The sequence below is a fragment of the Ornithorhynchus anatinus genome, chromosome 2 (genome assembly GCF_004115215.2).
Source record: "Ornithorhynchus anatinus isolate Pmale09 chromosome 2, mOrnAna1.pri.v4, whole genome shotgun sequence".
Classification (NCBI taxonomy): domain Eukaryota; kingdom Metazoa; phylum Chordata; class Mammalia; order Monotremata; family Ornithorhynchidae; genus Ornithorhynchus; species Ornithorhynchus anatinus.
In genome coordinates, this window is record NC_041729.1 from 60,748,640 (window position 1) to 60,770,867 (window position 22,228).

At 47.0% G+C, this 22,228-nt stretch overlaps 1 protein-coding gene across 2 annotated transcripts in view; it reads left to right on the forward strand.

The window, feature by feature from the left end:
• The first annotated feature begins 494 nt into the window (after positions 1 to 494).
• Positions 495 to 22,228, forward strand: part of EEF2KMT (eukaryotic elongation factor 2 lysine methyltransferase) — a 41,436-nt gene continuing 19,702 nt past the window's right edge. Inside the window, exons 1-2 of one of the 2 annotated variants that reach the window (XM_029058661.2) lie at positions 495 to 669; positions 14,922 to 14,984. In XM_029058661.2, the coding sequence (XP_028914494.1) occupies positions 538 to 669; positions 14,922 to 14,984 (195 nt within the window). In that variant the 5' untranslated portion in view covers positions 495 to 537. The remainder of the gene's footprint in view (positions 670 to 14,921; positions 14,985 to 22,228) is intronic. The other variant, XM_029058659.2, reaches the window with a different exon arrangement.

A 22,228-nucleotide genomic window follows, 5' to 3' on the forward strand; every position in this document is an offset into this window, starting at 1 on the left:
CTGACAAGGGGCGGAGGCGGGATTCGAACCCGTGACCTGTGACTCCCCAGCCCCCGCTGCCCCTTAATAATCATGTTGGAATCTGTTAAGCGCTTACTATGTGCAGAGCACTGTTCTAAGCGCTGGGGGGACATCCAGGGTCATCAGGTTGTCCCCCGTTTGGCAACGAATGAATGAAGCGATTTGCCCAGTCAGCCAGCCGACAAGGGGCGGAGGCGGGATTTGAACACGTGACCTGTGACTCCCCAGCCCCCGCTGCCCCTTAATAATCATGTTGGTATCTGTTAAGCGCTTACTATGTGCAGAGCACTGTTCTAAGCGCTGGGGGGACATCCAGGGTCATCAGGTTGTCCCCCGTTTGGCAACGAATGAATGAAGAGATTTGCCCAGTCAGCCAGCCAGCCGACAAGGGGCGGAGGCGGGATTCGAACCCGTGACCTGTGACTCCCCAGCCCAGCCCCTCCTCGTGGCGCTGAGCTCCGCCCTGCTTCCCCTTCCCGTCCGTCCGCCCCAACCTAGCCCCGGCTCCCCGGCCCCATGGCGGCGGCGGAGGAGGAGAAGGAGGAGGAGAAGGAGACGGGGAGCGGGCGGAGCGGGAGCCCGGGGCTGGGCCGGAGTTTCGAGCGGCGCTTCCTGGCGGGCCGCAGGCTTCCTTCGTTCCCGTGGCCGGTCAGTCAGCCCGGGGGGCTCCTCCTACGCCCCCACAGATGAGGGCGGCGGGGAGGGAGGATGGGGGAGCAGGTCGGGGAGGGAGGATGGGGGAGCAGGTCGGAGAGCAGGCCTCCGTCCGTCCCTCAGCGCGGCTAGAGAAGCAGCGTGGCTCAGTGGCCAGAGCCCGAGTCACAAGGTCGTGGTTTCTCTTCTCGTCCCCTCTCCGCCAGCGCACAGGAGGGGCTTAAATGCCAGAGTGATAATCGCCGCGGAGGACACACTGAACGACTAACTGAACAACCACGCCACGGTCATCCCTCTAGATCGTCCCTTTAGACTCAAAACGCGTCCTCCAGACTGTAAGGTCTTTGGGTAAAAAGAAGAAGAAGAATGGTGGTGTCTGTTAAGGTCGTGTGCCAAAGCTCTGTTCTGAGCGCTGGGGCAGATACAGGGTCGGGAGGTTGTCCTTCATGGGGCTCAGTCTTCAACCCCATTTTCCAGCTGAGGTCACTGAGGCCCAGAGAAGTGAAGTGACTGGCCCAAACACTGACAGGATTTAGTCAAACGGGGACTATGGGGGCAGGGAGAGATGATAGTGGGCACTTTTTCATTCATTCGGTCACATTTATTGAGCAGAGCACTGTCCTAAGCGCTTGGGAGAGTAGCGTGGCTCAGTGGAAAGAGCTCGGGCTTAGGAGTCAGAAGGCATGGGTTCGAATCCCAGCTCTGCCACTTGTCAGCTGGGTGACTGTGGGCAAGTCACTTCACTTCTCTGGGCCTCGGTTACCTCATCTGTAAAATGGGGATTATCTGGGAGCCTCATGTAGGATAACCTGATTACCTTCTATCTACCCCACCGCTTAGAACAGTGCTCTGCACATAGTAAGCGCTTAATAATAATAATAATAATGTTGGTATTTGTTAAGCACTTACTATGTGCCGAGCACAGTTCTAAGCACTGGGGTAGATACAGGGGAATCAGGATGTCCCACATGAGGCTCACAGTCTTAATCCCCATTTTACAGATGAGGTAACTGAGGCACAAAGAATCTTCTCTCCCTTCCTTTCTTCCAGCCCCCATATTCACTGTTTCACTAAATCCTGTCAGTTTCTCCTCCACAGTTATTATTATGGCATTTGTTACACACCTACTGTGTGCGGGTGCTGAACACTTCCCACTGCCATCCCCCCTCCTTACCTCTCCATCCAAATACTGGGCCAGGCACTTATCATAGCCCGGCTTGACTACTGCCATCAGCCGTCTGATCTTCCTGCTTCCTGTAACTCCCTTTTCCAGCTGGTAGTTCACTACACTGAACTATTACTATCCTTACCTATATTTATAAACTATAAATATATATTATTATTTTTCTTTAAAAATGGTTTTGCCCACTCCTCCAAAACCTCCAAAGTTTGCCCAGCCATTTCAGCATCAAATGGAAATTCTGAACAATTGGCTTTAAGGTACTCATCACTCCTACTCAGCATGGCCTAGTGAGAAGAGCATGGGGCCTGGGAGTTAGGTCAATTATTACCATTATTATGGTATCTGTTAAACACGGTACTAAGCGCTGTGGTAGTTACAAGCGTGGCTTAGTGGAAAGAGCGTGGGCTTGGGAGTCAGAGGTCGTGGGTTCTGATCCCAGCTCTGCCACTTGGGCAAGCCACTTAACTTCTCTGTTGCCTCAGTTTCCTCATCTGTAAAATGGGGATTAAAAGTGTGAGCCCCAAGTGGGACAATCTGATTACTCTGCATCTACTCCAGTGCTTAGAACAGTGCTTGGCACATAGTAAGCGCTTAACAAATACTATAATTATTATTATTATTACTACAAGATATTGGTCTCGGTCTTGACAGAGGAATCAATCAGGCAGTTGTATTTGAGTGCTAACTGTTCAAAGCACTGTCCAGAGCTCTTGGGAGAGTACAGGACAACATAGGAAGAGATGAAAATGGAACATAGGGGTTGAAGAGAGAGTGGATAACAACCGTGGTCCCAGTTAAATGACTATGTGCTGCGTGCGCACTGTACTAAGCGAGGAAATACAAGATCATCAGGCCGGACATAGACCCTGACCTATAACAGGGCTCTCAGAAGGACAGAGGAAGGGAGACCAGGTATTGAAATCCACATTTTTCAGAGAAGGTAAGTGACTTGGAACCTGGCTACGCTATTCCCAGCTCTGCCGCTTGCCTGCTGCGTGACCTTGACCAAGTCACTTAACTTCTCTGTACCTCACTTTCCTCATTTGTAAAATGGAAATTAAATGCCTGTTCTACCTCTCTCTTAAACGCTGATCCCCATGTTGAGACAGGAACTATGTTCTGATTATCTTGCATTTCCCCCAGTACTTACTTACTGTGTGCCAAATAAATAAGTGTCAAGTACAGTGCTTGGGACATAGTAAGTGCTAAACAAATATTATTATTATTATTATTATTATTATTATTATTTCCTCAAAGCCTCTTTCTCTTCTCTCACTCTTCCAACATCATTCTCACACTCTTTCCCCTACCTGGAATTCCCAGCCCCTTCAGACTTCAGGTCTGCCCTTCAGCACTCTCTTGAAATTACACTTCTTCCAAGAAGTTTTCTCTAATTAATTTGTACTCTCCCCAGGTTTTATCCCCCCAGCTGCTACATCAGCATTTTTATGCTACCTGAGCACTTATGAACTCAGCCAGTGAATGTGGTATTTATTGAACATGCCTAGACTGTAAGCTTCCTCTAAACTGTATGTAAGCTCACTGTGGGCAGGGAATGTGTCTGTTTGTTGTTGTATTCTCCCAAGCTCTTAGTACAGTGCTGTTCATACAGTAAGCTCTAAATAAATATGATTGAATGAGCACTGTACTAAAAACTTGGGACAGTACAATAGACTTGGTAGAGACGATCCTTGCCTTCGAGAATCTTACAAGCAAGTATGAGGATAAGTACATAAATGCTTAGTGGGAAAGACTAAAGGCATGATGAGGCACTAGGCAGGGTAAACGGTGGAGCATTTATAGAAGCAGCATGGCTTAGTGGCAAGAGCACGGGCTTGGGAGTCAGAGGACATGGGCTCTAATCCCAGCTCTGCCACTTGTCTGCTGTGTGACCTTGGGCAAATCTTCTCTGGACCTCATTTACCTCATCTGTAAAATGGGGATTAAGACTGTGAGCCCCACGTGGGACAACATAATTACTCCAGCTCTTAGAACAGTGCTTGGCACAAAGTAAGTGCTTAACAAATACTATAATTATTATTAATTATTATTGTACCCTACTATTTAAGCATTAAATCAATCAAATCCATCAGAGGTATGTATAGAGCACTTACTATGTAATAATAATAATGATGATGATGGTATTTGTTAAGCACTTACTATGTGCAAAGTACTGTTCTAAGTGCTGGAGGGGGGATATAAGGGGATGAGGTTGTCCCGCGTGGGGCTCACAGTCTTAATCCCCATTTTACAGATGAGTAACTGAGGCACAGAGAAGTCAAGTGACTTACCCCAAGTCACACATCTGACAAGTGGAAGAGCTGGGATTAGAACCCATGACTTCTGACTCCCAAGCCTGTGTTCTTTCCACAGCCATGCTGCTTCTGAGCATGCTGCTGAGCCATGCATGTTGCTGTACAGGGCACCATACTGAGTAAGCATTTGGGAGAGTTGGCAGACATGTTCCATTGTATTAACATTATTAATATAAAGACTAATGTAAATACATTAATATAAATAAATATTTTGTTACATATAATTTATATTATATATATATAATGGTCATGGAGAATAGCCCCTGTTTCTTCTCTTAACAATACATTATTTTGGTGTCTGTCTCTTCCATTGAAATGTAAACTTCTTAAAGGCAGAGACCATGTCTACAACTCTTGTTGTGTTCTTCTCAGCCCTTACTTAGTACAGTACTCTACTGTGTGTAGAGGCTCAATTTTTGAGCTCAGTATTGATTGATCACTTTACCAATCCTTCACTGACGCACTAAAGGTTCACATAGAAGCAGAAGGGAGATGAGGAAAGTGGAGCACAGATAAATTAAGCGACTTGCCCAAAGCCATAAGGCAAGCAGGTGATGGAGGCAGGATTAGAACCCAGGTCCCTTGATTCCCAGGCCATTCTCCTTCCATCAGTCCTCACTGCTCTGCACTATGTCTTTTTCCATCTTATAAGTCACTGAAACAATCAGTAGCAGAATACAGTAGATTTGGTAGACACAGTCTCTGCCCTCAAGGAACTACATTTTAGAAGTGGAGACAGATACTAAATTAGTTTACTGATAGGAGAAAAGAGAAAAAGGGAATATATACATGAGTTAAAGCTGAACTAATAGGGTGTGTGTGATTTGTGTGTAAGTGCTAAGGGAGGCTTTGAGTTCATAAATTCTCAAGTGACAGTTGGGGGGGATATAACTGGGGAGAGTAGAAATTAATTAATTAGTGAAGGTGTCTTGGAGGAAAGGTATTTTCAGGAGAGCTTTGTTGTTGTTGTTTGAGTGATGTTGGGGAGAGCTGTGATCTGTCACACACAAAAGGGGAAGAAGTGCCAGACAGGAGGAATGGTGTAAACAGGAATTTTAGTTCTGGGAGAGATGAGACAGACTGAGGAGAATAACTCGGGAGAACCGAAGAGTGTTAGCTGGGGTAGAGTGGGAGAAGAGTGAATAGATAGAAAGGCAAGAGTTGAATGCATGGCACACACTAAGTGCTGAAGAAGCAGCATGACCTAGTAGATAGAGCACAGGCCTGGGAGTCAGAAGGACCTAAGTTCTAATACCGGTTCCACATCTGTCTGCTATGTGACCTTGGGCAAGTCACTTCACTTCCCTGGGCCTCAGTTTTCTCATCTGTAAAATGGGGATTAAGACTGTGAGCCCCATGGGGGACATGGACTGTGTCCAACCTGATTAACTTGTATCTACCCCAGCGAGTAGTAGTGTCTGGCAAATAGTAAGCACTTAACCAATACCACAGATGCTATTAGTATTCTGGAAATGATGTGGAGGTAAAGCCAACAAAATTTGGTGACAGACTCAGTATGGGGGTTGGAAGACAGTTAGTGGACACCTCATATGGGGGTGACGTGGGCACCAGTACTGAATTATGTTTTGGTGAGGCAAATTGATATCAGAATTAAGGAGCCTGGCCCCAGCTTTTAGCCCAGGGGCCGGTTCTCAGATCCGACTGGGTCTCGCTAGATCATAGGAAAAATGATTCTTGGTCTGTCTGTTAGATGTGAACAAAAGTAATAATGATGGTATTTGTTAAGCACTTAATATGTGCCAAACACTGTTCTAAGCGTTGGGGTAGTTTCAAGGAAAGCAGGTTGTCCCAAGTGAGGGTCACAGTCTTAATCCCCATTTTCCAGATGAGGTAACTGAGGCACAGAGAAGCTAAGTGACTTGCCCAGAGTCGCACAACTGACAAGGGGAGGATCCGGGATTAGAACCCATGACCTCTGACTCCCAAGCCCATGCTCTTTATACTAAGCCACGCTGCTTCTCAAAAACCCTGGGCCCCAGAGTCAATGTGGCATCCACTTCATAGACTAGATACTTTACTAGTTGGACATAATAAGCATTTCTTGTATGTGGATAGGAAACAACTCTACCAGCTGTTGCATTGTACTCTTCCAAGCACTTAGTACTGTGTGGCCTGTGAAACCCCCGCTCCATCATGGAGAAGCTTCCCTTCATCCTTGACCTGTTCCTGACTCAGTCACTCCTCTTTGCCATCACTGAAACCTGGTTTTCCCCAGACGACATGGTCTCCCCTGCTGTTCTCTCCAGAGGGGGCCTCATCTTCTCCCACTCCCCCAGACTCACTGGAAAAGGAGGAGGTGTTGGCTTCCTTCCTGGACCCCGATGACACTTTTGCCCTATTCTGCATCCTCCATCCCTTCCTTTCCCTTCCTTTGAAGCCCATATCATCCACCTCTACCACCCACTTCAGATTCTAGTAACTGGCATCTACCGTCCACCCAGGTCTCGCCTCCAACTTCTTTAACCATTTTGATTCCTTTCTCACATTCCTTTTCTCTTTCTCCATGCTCACATTGATCCTTGGGCACTTCAGTATCCACATAGAGGTTCCTGATGACCCTTCTGCTGCCCGCCTTCTATCACTCCTCAACTCCACTGACCTCCTCCTTCACCCAGCCTTGCCCACTCACCAACTTAGACACACACTTGATCTCATCAGCTATAACCACTGCACAATCTCTACCCTCACCAACTCTGAAATCCCTCTATCTGACCACAACCTCCTCACTTGCCTCCTCTCCCACATACCTGTTCCCTGTAAATCTGTGCTCTTCCCCCAGAGAGAGCTCCAATCTTTTAGCCCATCCAATTTTCTCAACTCATCATGCCCCATTTAGCCTCCATACCCAGACTACCCTCCATTGATGACCAAACAGATGCTCTCAACACCACTCTCTCTACTGAACTCAGCTCACTCATTCCCCTTTCCCTTCATTGATCTCGTACCACCAACCCACTGCCCTGGATCACCACCATAGTCCACCTCCTTCGCTTCTGTGCTCGAGCTGCAGAACACTGCTGGCGGAAATCTAAATATCAGCCAACTTGGACCACTTCAAGTTTATCCTTGCATGCTTTATCTCTGGCCTCTTCTGCCTGGCAAAATTATTTCTCCACCCTTATTGTCATCCGTGCCCACCGCCCTCACCAGTAGTTCCAGACATTTAACTCCCGCTTCAGACCCCTGTCCCCCAGCAGCTATTAATACAGTTAATACAGTCACTCATCCTATCCCGCCTGGATTACTGCTTCAGCCTCCTTGCTGACCTCCTAGCCTCCTGCCTCTCCCCATTCCAATCCATACTTCACTCTGCTGCCCAGATCATTTTTCTACAAAAACGTTCAGGACATGTCACCCTGCTACTCAAAAAAACTCTAGTGGTTGCCCATCCACCTCTGAATCCTCACCACAAACTCCTCACCATTGGCTTTAAAGTACTCCATCATCTTGCCTCCTCCTACCTCACCTTGCCTTGATACTCTCCTACTACCACCCAATCTGCATACTTCACTCCTTTAATGCTGACCTTCTCACTGAGCCTCAATCTCACTTGTCTCACCGCTAACCCCTTGCCCACCTCCTGTCTCTGGCCTGAAACGCCCTCCCTCCTTCAAAGCCTTATTGGAGGCACATCTACTCCAAGAGCCCTTCCCTGACCAAACCCCCTCTTTCCTCATCTCCCACTCCCTTCTGCATCACCCTGACATGCTCCCTTTGTTCTTCCCCTCCTCCCAGCCCCACAACACTTAGGTACATATCTGTAATTTATTTTAATGTTTGTCTCCCCGCTATTGACTGTAAACTCATTGTGGGCAGGGAATGTGTCTGTTTATTATTGTATTGTACTCTCCCAAACGCTTAGTAAAGTGCTCTGTACACAGTAAGCACTCAATAAATAATTTAATGAATGAGTGAAAGAATGCTCTGCATACAGCATGTGTGCTTTAAATGTTATTCATGGATTGACTGAAGAACATTTGAGAGGAATTTTGTATACTCGTAGTGGTGTTCCATTGTAATTGAAATAATTACATGTATAATTTTCAAAATATATCATAACCCTGTAAGACCATTTTCTTTATATTTTATTCATTTATTGAATGCACTGTACTGCTAATAATAATAATAATGGTATTTGTTAAGTGCTTACTCTGTGCCTGGCACTGTACTAAGTGCTGGAGTGGATATAAGCACAGTGGGTTGGACACAGTCCCTGTCCCATGTAGAGCTCACAGTCTCAATCCCCATTTTACAGATGAGTTAACTGAGGCACAGAGAAGTGAAGTGACTTGCCCAAAATCACACAGCAGACATGTGGCAATTCTGGGATTAGAACCCATGACCTTCTGACTCCCAGGCCCGTGCTCTAGCCACTACACCGTGCTGCTTCTCACTAGACATTTGGGAGTATCAAAAAGATTTATTAAAGATGGTTCTTGTTTCCAAGGAACTCATAGACAAGAGAGGAAAAAACAACTGTATTATCCATCAGCAGTAGCTCCAAAATTTGAAACAGGCATCTGAAGAGTATTCTTCAGATCAGACTGTATCTGCTCTTTTGTATATTGTATTTCCCTTAGTGCTTAATACACTGGTTGGTACATAGTAAGCACTTAACAAGGATCCCAGATATTCTGTTATTAACAGCATCTTGATGTCTCTGTCTTTTCTCCTTACCCTATTCCTCCCCAACTACAAGTCCAGTAAACAGGAAAATTCCAAGGTTCTCCATTCTGATAAAGGTTCTGCTTCCCCAACATTGCACTCCTGTGTTGGAACAGAGTGAGCTCTACTATGTTCTTGGGAGGGCACAATGGAAGAAGTGGACAGGGTTCCTGCCCTCAAAGAGCTTTTGGTTTATCAGGGGAGACAGACATCAGTTACAGCTAGGAGGAGAATAAAGAGTGAGTGTTTTGGTGCTGCAGAGATTTTGAAATGCACAAGAAGGGATAGTAAATGGGGAGTTGAAAAATTAATTAAGGAATGCCTCTTGGAAGAGATGTGATTTCAGAAGGAAATCACTGTTGCCGGGGAGAGCAGTGGTCTGTCAGATGTGGAAAAGGAGGGTTTTTTTCTTTTGGATTTTTTAAAATGGTATTTATTAAGTGCTTATTAAGTGCCAGGCACTGTTTTAAGTGCTGGGATAGATACAAGCTAATCAGGTTGGCCACAGGCCAAGTCCCACATGGGGCTCATAGTTTTAATCCCCATTTTACAGATGAGGTAATGAAGCCCAGAGAAATGAAGTGGTTTGCCTAAGGTCACGAAGCAGACAAGAGGCAGAGCCAGCATAGAACCCAGGTCCTTCTGACTCCTGGACCCTGGAAACAGCGTGGCTCAGTGGAAAGAGCCTGGGCTTGGGAGTCAGAGGCCAAGGGTTCGAATCCCAGCTCTGCCACTTGTCAGCTGTGTGACTGTGGGCAAGTCACTTCACTTCTCTGTGCCTCAGTTACCTCATCTGTAAAATGGAGATTAACTGTGAGCCTCACGTGGGACAACCTGATGACCCTGTATCTACCCCAGCGCTTAGAACAGTGCTCTGCACGTGGTAAGCGCTTAACAAATACCAACATCATTATTATTATTATCCAACCATTAAGTCACACTGTTTCTCAAGAGGCTGGCTGGAAGAGATGAAACCAGGCAATTGTGATTACCTTCGTTAGAGAGGAACTGGGTTGTACTGGGAGAAGAGAGGGCATAGGGTAATAATAATAATGTTGGTATTTGTTAAGCGCTTACTATGTTGTGCCGAGCAGTGTTCTAAGCGCTGGGGTAGATGTAATCAGGTTGTCCCACATGAGGCTTACAGTCTTAATCCCCATTTTACTGATTAGGTAACTGAGGCTCAGAGAAGTGAAGTGACACTGAGGCTCAGAGAAGGTCACACAGCAGACAAGTGGCAGAGGTGGGATTAGAACCCACGACCTCTGACTCTCAAGCCCAGGTTCTTTCCACCAAGCCATCTAGATCCTTGTGGGTGGGGATTGTGTCTGCCAGCTATAATGTACTCTCCCTAGCATTTAGGACAGTGTTCTGCACACAGTAAGTGCTCAATAAATACCATTGATTGATTGATTGATTACAGAAGCAGTGTGATTGGCTGGATAGAGCCCACTCCTGGGTTCTGATCCCAGCTCTGCCGGGCAAGTCAATTCACTTATCTGTGCCTCAGTAACCTCATCTGTAAAATGGGGATTAAGACTGTGAGTCCCATGTGGGATATGGACTGTGTCCAACCTGATTAGCTTGTATCTACCCCAGTACTTAGTTGAGTACCTGACACAGAGTATACACTTAACAAATACCATAAAAAAGTGGTGTTAAGCACTTACTGAGTACTAAGCACTTGTGTAGCTGAAAGATAAATGGGCCAGTACAGTTCCTGTCCTCATATAGAGCTCACAATCTCAGTAGGAGAGAGAAGTTATTGTGTGCCCATTTTTTAGATGAGAAAATTGAGGTACACAGAAGTTAAGTGATTTATCCAAAGTAGGATTTACTGAAGATGCAGAATCAGGATTAGAATTTAGGTCCTCTGACTCTCAGACTTGTGCTCTTTCCACTAAGTCTTGCTACTTTTCCTTGAGGGCAGGGGCCTGTCTGCTAACCCTATGGTTCTCTCCAAAGTGATTATTATTATTAATAATAATAATAATAATGGTATTTGTTAAGTGCTTACTATGTGCCAAGCACTGTTCTAAACACTGGGGTAGACAGAAGGTATTCAGGTTTTCCCACGTGGGGCTCACAGACTTAATCCTCATTTTATAGATGAGGTAACTGAGGCACAGAGAAGTTAAGTGACTTGCCCAAAGTCACACAGCTGATAAGTGGTGGAGCAGGGATTAGAACTCAGGATTAGATGACTCCCAAGTCCATGATCTTTCCACTAAACCAAGCTGCTTCTCACTTAGTATACTTAGCACTTACTAAGAATTTACTAACTTACTGATTACTTACTAAGTACTTAGTGGGGCTCTGCCCAGGAAACAGGCTCTCAGTAAATACTACAGATTGAGCGAGAGGCAGAGCTGTTGAATGGATGAGGGGGTATGAGGCACAAATGGGATCTCCATGGTTGCTCAGTGGGTGGTGACCCCTAGGGGATGGGCACCAAGGAGGAGACGTCATTAGTTTTATCCCCACACCTTAATGCCACAGAAACCGTCCTCTCAAAGGTCACCAATGATCTCCTTCTTGCCAAATCCAATGACCTCTACTCCATCCTAATCCTTCTCGACCGCTCAGCTGCCTTCAACACTGTTGCCTACCCTTCCTCCTGGAATCATTATCCATCCTCGGCTTCGCTGACATTGTCCTTTCCTGGTTCTCCTCTCTACCTGGTCATTCTCTGTCTCTTTTGCAGGCTTCTCCTCAGCCTCCCACCCCCTAACTGTGGGGGTCCCTCAGGGTTCAGTTATGGCTCCCCTTCTATTTTCTATCTACACCCATTCCCTTGGAGAGCTCATTAACTCCCATGGCTTCAGCTACCACCTCGATGCAGATGACACCCAAATCTACATTTCCAGCCCTGATCTCTCTCCCTCTCTGCAGTCTCACATTTCCTCCTGCCTTCAAGACATCTCTACTTGCTTGTTCTCCTGTTATCTCAAACTTAACAAGTCAAAAATAGAATTTCTTATCTTCCCACCCAAACCCTGTCCTCCTCCTCCTCCTCACTTTCCCATCTCTGTAGTTGACAACACCATCCTTCCTGTCTCACCAGCCCGTAACCTTGGCGTTATCCTTGACTCTTCTCTCTCATTCAACCCACATATTCAATCCATCACTAAATCCTGTCAGTCCCACCTTCACAATATCGCTAAAATCCTTTCCTCTCCATCATTTATTCAGTCATATTTATTAAGTCTTTACCTTGTGCAAAGAACTGTACTAAGTGCTTGAGAAAGAACAGTACAACAATAAACAGTGACAATCCCTGCTCACAACCAGCTCACAGTCTAGAGGGTATCCAAAGTGCTACCACGTTAATCCAAGTTCTTTATCCTCTCTCACCTTGATTATTGTAGCAGCCTCCTTGCTGACTGCCCTGCCTCGCAACGTGGCTCAGTGGAAAGAGCCCGGGCTTGGGAGTCAGAGATCATGGGTTCGAATTCCGGCTCTGCCACTTGTCAGCTGTGTGACTTGGGGCAAGTCACTTAACTTCTCTGTGCCTCACTTTCCTCATCTGTAAAATGGGGATGAAGACTGTGAGCCCCTCGTGGGACAACCTGATCACCTTATATCCCCCAGCGCTTAGAACAGTGCTTTGCACATAGTAAACACTTAACAAATACCAGTATTATTATTATCTTTCCCCACTCCAGTTCACTCTACTGCTTCGATCATTCTTCTACAAAAATGTTCCAGACAGTGTGTCATCTTGCTCCTCAAAAAACTCCAGTGGTTGCCCATCAGCCTCCGCCTCAAACAGACTTCTCACCATTGGCTTTAAAGCACTCAATCACCTTGCCCCCTCCTATCTCACCTCACTACTCTTACTAACCACCCATCCCGCACAATTCACTCCTCTAATGCTAACCTTCTACTCACTAGCTTGATTTCATTTATCTTGCTGCCGACCTCTCACCTACTTCCTCCCTCCTCATATCTGAAAGGCAATTACTTTCCCCCTTTCCAAGCTTTATTGAAAGCACATCTCCTCCAAGAGGCCTTCCCTGACTAAGCGCTCTTTTCCTCTTCTCCCACTCCCCTCTGCTTCACCTTGACTTGCTCCCTTTATTCATCCCCTCTCCCACCCCTACTAGTGTACATAGCTATAATTTATTTATTTATTTATGTATTCATTTATTTATTCATATTGTCCGCCTCCCCCTCTAGACTGAGCTCGCTGTGGGCAGGGGATGTGTCTGTTTACTGTTGTACTCTCCCAAGTGCTTAGTACAGTGCTCTGCACACAGTAAGTGCTCAATAAAAATAACTGAAGTGAATTGAATCTTGTGTGCAGAGAAGGCAGCCATAGCTGGCCTGCCGTTCTTCTCTGAGCTGCAAAGGAATCAGAGGGGAAGCTGAAATACTGCCTCTACATCTTCCCAACTGCTGGCAGGAGACATAGGAGGTGGGTGGGGAGGAGGAAAAGGATTCATTCATTCGGTCAGTCATATTAATAATAATAATGATGTTGGTATTTGTTAAGCGCTTACTGTGTGCAGAGCACTGTTCTAAGCACTGGGGTAGATACAGGGTGTTCAGGTTGTCCCACGTGGGGCTCACAGTTTTAATCCTCATTTTACAGATGAGGTAACTAAGGCACAGAGAAGTTAAGTGACTTGCCCACAGTCACACAGCTGACAAGTGGCAGAGCCGGGATTCGAACCCATGACCTCTGACTCCCAAGCCTGGGCTCTTTCCACTGAGCCACACTTGAGTGCTTGCTCTCTGCAGAGTACAGGTACTAAGCTCTTGGGGGAGTACAGTGCAACAGTAAACGAACACATTCCCTGCCCACAACAGGTTTACAGTTTTGGTGGGGGGAGGGCACGGGAAGACAGACATTAATCTAAATAAATAAATTACAGATATGTACATAAGTGCTGTGGGGCTGGGAGGGAGAATGAAAAAAGGAGCAAGTCAGGGCAACGTAGAGGGAGTGGGAGAAGAGAAGCAGCAGCAGTGAGAAGCAGCGTGGCTCAGTGGAAAGAGTTTGAATCCCAGCTCTGCCCCTTGTCAACTGTGTGACTGTGGGCAAGTCACTTAACTTCTCTGTGCCTCAGTGACATCATCTGTAAAATGGGGATTAAGACTGTGAGCCCCATGTGGGACAACCTGATTCCCCTGTGTCTACCCCAGCGCTTAGAACAGTGCTCTGCACATAGTAAGCTCTTAACAAATACCAACATTATTAGAAGAGGAAAGAGAGGGCTTTAGTCAGGGAAGTCCTCCTGGAGGAGATGTGCCTTCAGTAAGGATTTGAAGGAGGGGAGAGTTGGATTGTTGGATTGGAGGTGGGAGGGCGTCCCAGGCCTGAGGCAGGAGGGCGGCGAGGGGTCAGCAGCAACGTAGATGAGATTGAGGCACAGTGAGAAGGTTACCATTAGAGGAGCGAAGTGTGCGGGTTGGGTTATAGTAGGAGATTAGCAAGGTGAGGTAGGAGGAGGCTAGGTGATTGAGTGCTTTATAGCCAATGGTGAGGAATTTTTGTTTGATGCGGAGGTGGATGGGCAGTCACTTGCTTGTCCTCAGAGGGCTTTGGACCCAGGCCCGAAACCTTGTGAGAGTGAACCTCCTTTGCCCCGACTGGTCCCCCCAGGTGGTTGAAGAATTCTCTGGGGGTGGAGGGGGTGGCCAGGTGAAGCTCCTAGCTGCCCAGAGTAGAGGGAGACTGAGACAGGCAGAAAGCTCATCCTCTCAGGGCCTAGAGGCCTCAGAAAGGGCAGAAAACTCCACGACAGCAACAGTGAGGGGACCTCGACCTTCTTCCCCCTTTCCCTTTTCTGCTCTCTCCCTCTGCCCCGCTTCCCCGACCCCCACCCTTCTAACATACCTCCCAGATTTGCCTCCCCACACAGAGTTGTCAACGGGGAGGGATTTCTGTGGATTTGTTCCTCTTTTAAGCTATCCAAGTGGAGCCTCTGTAATTCCAGGAGCCAGTTTTCATAATATTTTTGATTTCCATTTCCTTTTGGCCCCAAATACTGTGAACCCTTGTTTTCCAAAGTACTGCTTCCTTTGACTTTCTCATCTTTTTTCTTTCTTTTAAATAGCACCTCGAAGAGAAATTAAAGAATTCATCCAATTCCATGCTGCTGCTGGATATTTTGCAGAAGGTAAATATTTAATTTGATGGCCAATCACTCTGAATCAAGACACAGAGTAGGTCCATTACCTGCAGTACAGTGCCTTACACTGTAGATGTTTAATAATAAAATTTAAGTGCTTACTATGTGCCAGAAGTTTTACTGACATTTACTGCCTACTAGTACCATGTATTCTGCATCGTTTAAAAGTGGAAATTGTAAGGGGTTTGTTTTCCTAGACAAGGTTATCAGAATATACCAAAATAGGCTATCAGTCAGTCAACAGTATTTATTGAACACTTCCTCCGTGCAGAGCACTGTACTAAACACTTGGATGGGAAAGCACAATACAATAGAGTTGGTTGCCATGTTCCTTGTCCACATGAAGTTTACAATCTAGAGGGGTGGGGACAGACATCAAAATAAATTATGAGTACATATATAAGTGCTGTGGAGCTGATGGTGGGGTAAATATCAACTGCTTAAGGGGTGCAGAATCAAGTGCATAAGCGTCGCAGAAGAGAGAGGGAATAGAGGAAATGAGGACTTTAGGGAATGCCCCTTGGAGGAGTTGTGATTTCAGTAAAGTTCTGAAAGTGGAGAGAGTGGTAGTCTGGCGTATATGAAAGAGGGAGGTCCAGGCCAGAGGGAGGATATGGGCAAGGGGTCAGTGGCGAGATAGACTAGGTCGAGGAATGATAGGTATGTTGGCATTAGAGGAGCAAAGTGTGCAAGTTGGATTTTAAGTAGGAAATCAGCAATGTAAGGTAGGAGGAGTAGAGCTGATTGAGTATTTTAAAGCCTATGGTAAGGAGTTTCTGTTTGATGTGGTGGTGTAAGCTCCCTCTAGACTGTAAACTCATTGTAATCAGGGAATGTGTTAACCCAAGTGCTTAGTATAGTGCTCTGCACATAAATGTGATTGGCTGGATGGGCAACCACTGGAAGTTCTTGAGACGTGGGGAGATGTGGACTAAATGTTTATTTAGAGAAATGACCCAGGCAGCAGAGTGAAATATGGACTAGACTGGAGAGATAAAGAAGGCAGGGAGGTCAGCAAGGAGGATGATGCAGAATATCTGGGGGTATAATAACTGCATGGATCAGTAAGGTAGCAGTTTGGATGGAAAGAAAGGGAGAATTTTTATGATGTTGTGAAGCTGGAACCATAGGATCTGGCGACAGATTGAATATGGGGGCTGAATGAGAGACATGAGTCGATAATGCCAGGCTTGTGAAACAGGGAGGATGCTGGTGCTGTCACAGTGATGGGAAAGTTGAGGGGAGTGCAGGGTTTGTGTGTGAGGTGAGGAGTCCTGCTCTGGACATGTTAAATTTGAAGCATCAGCGGGACATCCAAGTAGAGATGTCCTGAAGGCAGAAGGAAATGTGAGACTGCAAAGAAGGAGAAATATCAGGGTTGGAGTGGTAGATTTAGGAATCATCTGCATAAAGATGTTGAAGCCATGGAGCAAATTAATTGTCCAAGGGAGTCAGTGTAGGTGGAGAAGAGGAGGGGCCTAACTAAACCTTGATGGACCCTCACTCTCAGAGGGTGGGAGGCAGAGGAGAAGCCCCTAAAAGTGGCTGAGAATGAGTGGCCAGAGGGATAGGAAAAGAACGAGGAGAAGACAGTGTCACTGAAGCCAAGGTTGGATGTTTCCTTATCTTCTCTCCCAAACCCTTTCCTCTCCCTGATTTTCCCATCACTGTGGATGGCACTACTATCCTTCCTGTCTCACTTGCCCACAACCTCGGTGTCATCCTTGACTCTGCTCTCTCATTCACCCCAGACATCCAATCCGTCACCAAAAACTGCCAGTCTCACCTTCACAACATCGCCAAGATTCACTCTTTCTTCTCCATCCAAACCGCTACCTTGCTGGTACAATCTCTCATCTTATCCCGCCTGGATTACTGCATCAGCATCCTTTCTGATCTCCCATCCTCCCATCTCGCCCCACTTCAGTCTATATCTCACTCTGCTGCCCGGATTATCTTTCTACAGCAATGCTCTGGGCATGTCACTCCCCTCCTCAAAAATCTCCAGTGGTTGCTTATCAACCTTAGCATGAAGCAAAAACTCCTCACTAATGGCTTCAAACTCTCCATCACCTTGCCCCCTCCTACCTCACCTCCCTTCTCTCTTTCTACAGCCCAGACCACACACTCCATTCCTCTGCCACCGCTAACCTCCTCACTGTGCCTCGTTCTCGACCCCTGGCCCACCTCCTACCTCTGGCCTGGAATGCTCTCCCTTGTCACATCTGCCAAATTAGCTCTCTTCCCCCCCTTCAAAGCCCTACTGAGAGCTCACCTCCTTCAGGAGGCCTTCCTAGACTGAGCCCCCCGTTTCCTCTGCTCCTCCCCATCGCCCCCATTTCCTCCCTCTGGTCTACCCCCTTCCCAGTCCCACAGCACTTGTGTATATTTTTACTTATTTATTATTCTATTTATTTTATTAATGATGTGTATATATCTATAATTCTATTTATCTATTTTGATGCTATTGATGCCTGTCTATTTGTTTTGTTGTCTGTCTCCCCCTTCTAGACTGTGAGCCCATTGTTGGGTAGGGATTGTCTCTATCTGTTGCTGAATTGTACTTTCCAAGCGCTTAGTACAGTGCTCTGCACACAGTAAGTGCTCAAAAATATGATTGAATGAATGTTTCCAAGAGAAGGGGGTGGTCTTCACTGTCAAAGGCAGCTGAGAGGTCGAGGATGCAGTAGAGGCCATTGGATTTGGCAAGAAGGAGATAACTGGTGACCTTTGAGAGGGCAGTTTTGATGACCCTTTCCTCTCCATTCAAACTGCTCCCCCGTTAATACAGTCACTCAACCTATCCCGTCTGGATTACTGCATTAGCCTCTTTGCTGACCTACCAGCCTCCTGTCTCTCCCCACTCCAGTCCATACTTCACTCTGCTGCCTGGGTCATTTTTCTACAAAAACATTCAGGACATGTCTCCCCACTCCTTAGAAAACTCCAGTGGTTGCCCATCCATCTCCACATCAAACAAAAACTTCTCACCACTGGCTTTAAAACACTCCACCACCTTGCCCCCTTCTGTCTCACCTCGTTACTCTCCTATTACAACCCAGCCCACACACTTTGCTTCTCTAGTGCTAGCCTTCTCACAGTGTCTCGGTCTCGTCTATCTCACCCACCGACCACCCCCCAAGTCTCTGATTTGGAACGCCCTCCTTCCTCAAATCCAACAGACAATTACTCTCCCCTGCTTCAAAACCTTACTGAAGGCACATCTCCTCCAAGAGGGGTTCGCTGGCTAAGCACCCCCTTTCCTCTTCCTCCACTCCCTTCTGCCTTACCCTAACTTCTCCCTTTGTTCTCTCCCTCTCCTAACCGCAGAACTTATGTATATAGCTGTAATTTATTTATTTATATTAGTGTTTGTCTCCCCCACCTCTGTTTATTGTTGTATTGTACTCTCCCAAGCACTTAGTACAGCAGGTACTCAATAAATGCATTTGAATGAATGAATGGAGTGAAGGGGATAGAGCATGGGCCTGGAATTCAGAAGGACCTGGGTTCTAATCAGCGTGGCTCAGTGGAAAGACCATGGGCTTTGGAGTCAGGGCTCATGAGTTCGAATCCCAGATCTTCCACTTGTCGGCTGTGTGACTGTGGGCAAGTCACTTAACTTCTCTGTGCCTCAGTTCCCTCATCTGTAAAATGGGGATTAAGACTGTGAGCCCCACGTGGGACAACCTGATTCCCCTATGTCTACCCCAGCGCTTAGAACAGTGCTCGGCACATAGTAAGCGCTTAACAAATAGCAACATTATTAATCCCAGTTTTGCCATTTGTTGTGTGATGTTGGGCAAGTCGCTTCACGTTCCTGTGCCTCAGTTACCTCATCTGTAAAATGGGGATTAAGACTTTGAGCCCCATGTGGGACATGGACTGAGAGGAGTGGTAGGAGGGAGATGAGGTGATAACTGGAGGGAGCCCTGGGACAAGAGAGGTGGGTTTTAAAGTAGGGGAGGCATGAGGAGGTTTGGAAGGAGTCACTGGAGAGTGAACAGTTGAAGATGGTGGTCAAAGAGGGAAGAAAGGAGGGGGCAAGTGTTTTGATAAGTAAGGTTTGAAGGGATGAGGTGGTGTTGCCTTCAGGTCAAAGGTGCTGCTGCCCACTGTGAGGTTGCTGGTCAGAAGATTGTCTTGGCTGAGATCGACTTGGAAACAGCACCGGTGTTATCCAGGACCTGGGGAAAGTACACAAAGGCTCTGACACAACTTCAGCAAGGAGGATGATGCGGTAATCCAGGCGGGATAGGATGAGTGACTGTTATTAACATGGGAGCAGTTTGGATGGAGAGGAAAGAGCCATCAAAACTGCCCTGTCAAAGGTCATCAATGATCTCCTTCTTGCCATTCAGAGAAATGTTCTAGAGTCAAACAGACTTCTCTGGTGTCATGGTGCTTTCCTGCAAACATTGCCCTCTTCATTTCTGAGGGCAGGGGCAAGCTGGGAGTAAAGTATCAAGAGTGTGGGACTTTGATAGGGATAAGTGGGAGAGAATGAAAACTTGGTGGCGAGAAACAAAGCTGGAGGAGGAATCAAGGGAGGACAGATGGAAGAGGTAAGATAGAGAGGGCCTTATTGAGACTGTGGCTCTTTTGTTGGACTCAATTCCTACTCCCTTTGTTCACCCCTTACTCATCCCCACAGCACTTATGTACATATCCATCATTTATTTATATTAATGTCTGTCTCCCTGGCTAAACTGTAAGGTTATTGTGAGCAGGGATTGTTTCTACTGACTCTCTTATAATGTAGTCTCCCAAGCATGTAGTACAGTGCTCTGCACACAGTAAGCGCTCAGTAAATACAGTTAATTGATCAACTTCTTGAAGCCTTCTCCAAGGGCCTAGACAGTGCTGCTTTTCCTGGAAACATTATCCAACCTTGTCTTCACTGATTCTGTCCTCTCCTGGTTCTCTTTTTATCTTTCTTGCCATTCAATCTCAGTCTTCTTTGCGGGCTCCTCCTCTGCCTCCCACTCCCTAACCCTGGGAATCCCTCAAGGTTCAGTTCTGGATCCCCTTCTATTCTCCATCTATACCGACTCCCTTGGAGAACTCATTCACTGCCATGGCTTCAGCTATCACCGGTATGTGTACGACACCCAAATCTACATTTCCAGCTCTGATCCCTCTCTGTGTCTCCAGTCTCGCATCTCCTCCTGCCTTCAAGACATCTCTACTTGGATATCCTCCCATCACCTCAAACTTAACATTTCCAAACAGAGCTCCTTATCTTCCCACCTAATCCCTGTCGTCCCCCTGCCTTTCCCGTCACTGTAGACAGCACCACCATCCTTCCTGTCTCATAAGCCCATAACCTTACTGTTAATCTTGACTCCTGTCTCTCATTCAACCCACATATTCAATCCATCACTGAATCCTGTCAGTTCCACCTTCACAAGACAGCTAAAATCCACCCTTTCCTCTCCATCCAAACTGCGACTATGTTAATACAGTCACTCATCCTTTCCCGCTAGGATTAACGCACAGCCTCCTTGCTTACCTCCCAGCTCCCTGTCTCTCCCCACTCCAGTCCGTACTTCACTCTGCTGCCCAGATCATTTTTGTACAAAAACATTCAGGACATGTCACCCTGCTACTCAGAAAACTCCAGTCATTGCCCATCCACCTCTGCATCAAACAAAAACTCCTCACCATTGGATTTAAAGCACTCCACCACCTTCACCCCTCCTACCTCACGTCACTTCTCTCCTTCTACAACCCAGTCTGCACACTTTGCTTCTCTAGTGCTAATCTTCTCACTGTGCCTCCATCTTACCTCTCTCACCACCGACCCCTAGTCCACGTCCTGCCTCTGACCTGGAACGCCCTCCCTCCTCAAATCCAACAGTCACTCTCCCCACCTTCAAAGCCTTATTGAAGGCACATCTCCTCCAAGAGGCCTTCCCTGACTAAACCCCACCTTTCCTCATCTCCCACTCCCTTCTGTGTCTCAGTGACTTTCTCCCTTTGCTCTTCCCCCCCTCCCAGCCCCACAGCACTTATGTCCATACCTGTAATTTATTTATTTGTATTGATGTCTATCTCCCTGCCTCTAGATTTTAAGCTAGTTATGGGCAGGGAATGTGCCTGTTCATTGTTTATTGTACTCTCCCAAGCACTTAGTACAGTGCTCTGCACAAAGTAAGTGCTTGATAAATATGATTGAATGAATGCATAAATGCTGTATTCAGCATAGTCCCCCAGTGAATGAAGATACCTGACCCTCTGCCTTGCATGGCTCAGCGGAAAGAGCACGGATATAGGAGTCAGAAGTCATGGGTTCTAATCCGGGCTCTGCCACCTGTCAGCTGTGTGACTTTGAGCAAGTCACTTAACTTCTCGGTGCCTCAATTACCTCATCTGTAAAATGGGGATTAAGACTGTGAGCCTCATGTAGGACAACTTGATTACCCCTTATCTACCCCAGCACTTAGAATAATGCGTGGCACATAGCGCTTAACAAATACCAACATTATTATTTATTATTATCATCTCATCATCAACTTCCTCTTACTCCTCCTGGGCCATCGCTACCACTTAGCTTATCCCCACTGGATTTCCAGGCCAGAAGCTGCCTTTGCTCCTGGACCAAACACATTTAGGGGTGAAGTGATCCCTTTCATGCTTACTGCCCCTTTGCCCCCAGTGCCCAAGGTGCCCGGTTTAGAGATGGCTCTCACCTCCTGCCCTGATTGGCACCCAGCCCACCACATGCAGTAATCAGTATGTGGGTGCCCTGCCAAAGGGCTGTAATCGCTCCCTGCCCTGGCGTCCTTAAGAGTGAGCGCTTCCCTGCCAGGGGGCTACTAGTACTTGCTAGGGGCAGCAGTCGGTGGGTCATATTCAGGGAGTTGAAGTAACAGCTCACCCCCTGGATGCCAGGGAAGAGGACGGCTCACCCCCACGGGTGCCCTGCAATGGGGTGAGAGCAGCTCCAACTCACCCTTCTGCAGTCTGGAAACTGTTTCCTGCCAGCAGAGGCCAAGGAATGGCGCTGCCATCTTGGCTCCACCCCCAGCCTCCTTCCGGCTCCAAGGGGCGGCCCCAGTGACAGCTCCCTTTCCTGTCCATAGAGAGGAGAGGTGTCAATCAATCGTATTCACTGAGTACTTACTGTGCCTGATGCTCATTGCCCCCATCACCCCCCAGAGAGGGGGCCTACGACATTGCGAGCACGGTGTTTCCACAGAGCGCCACACACAGGGTGCTCTGCAGTCTGG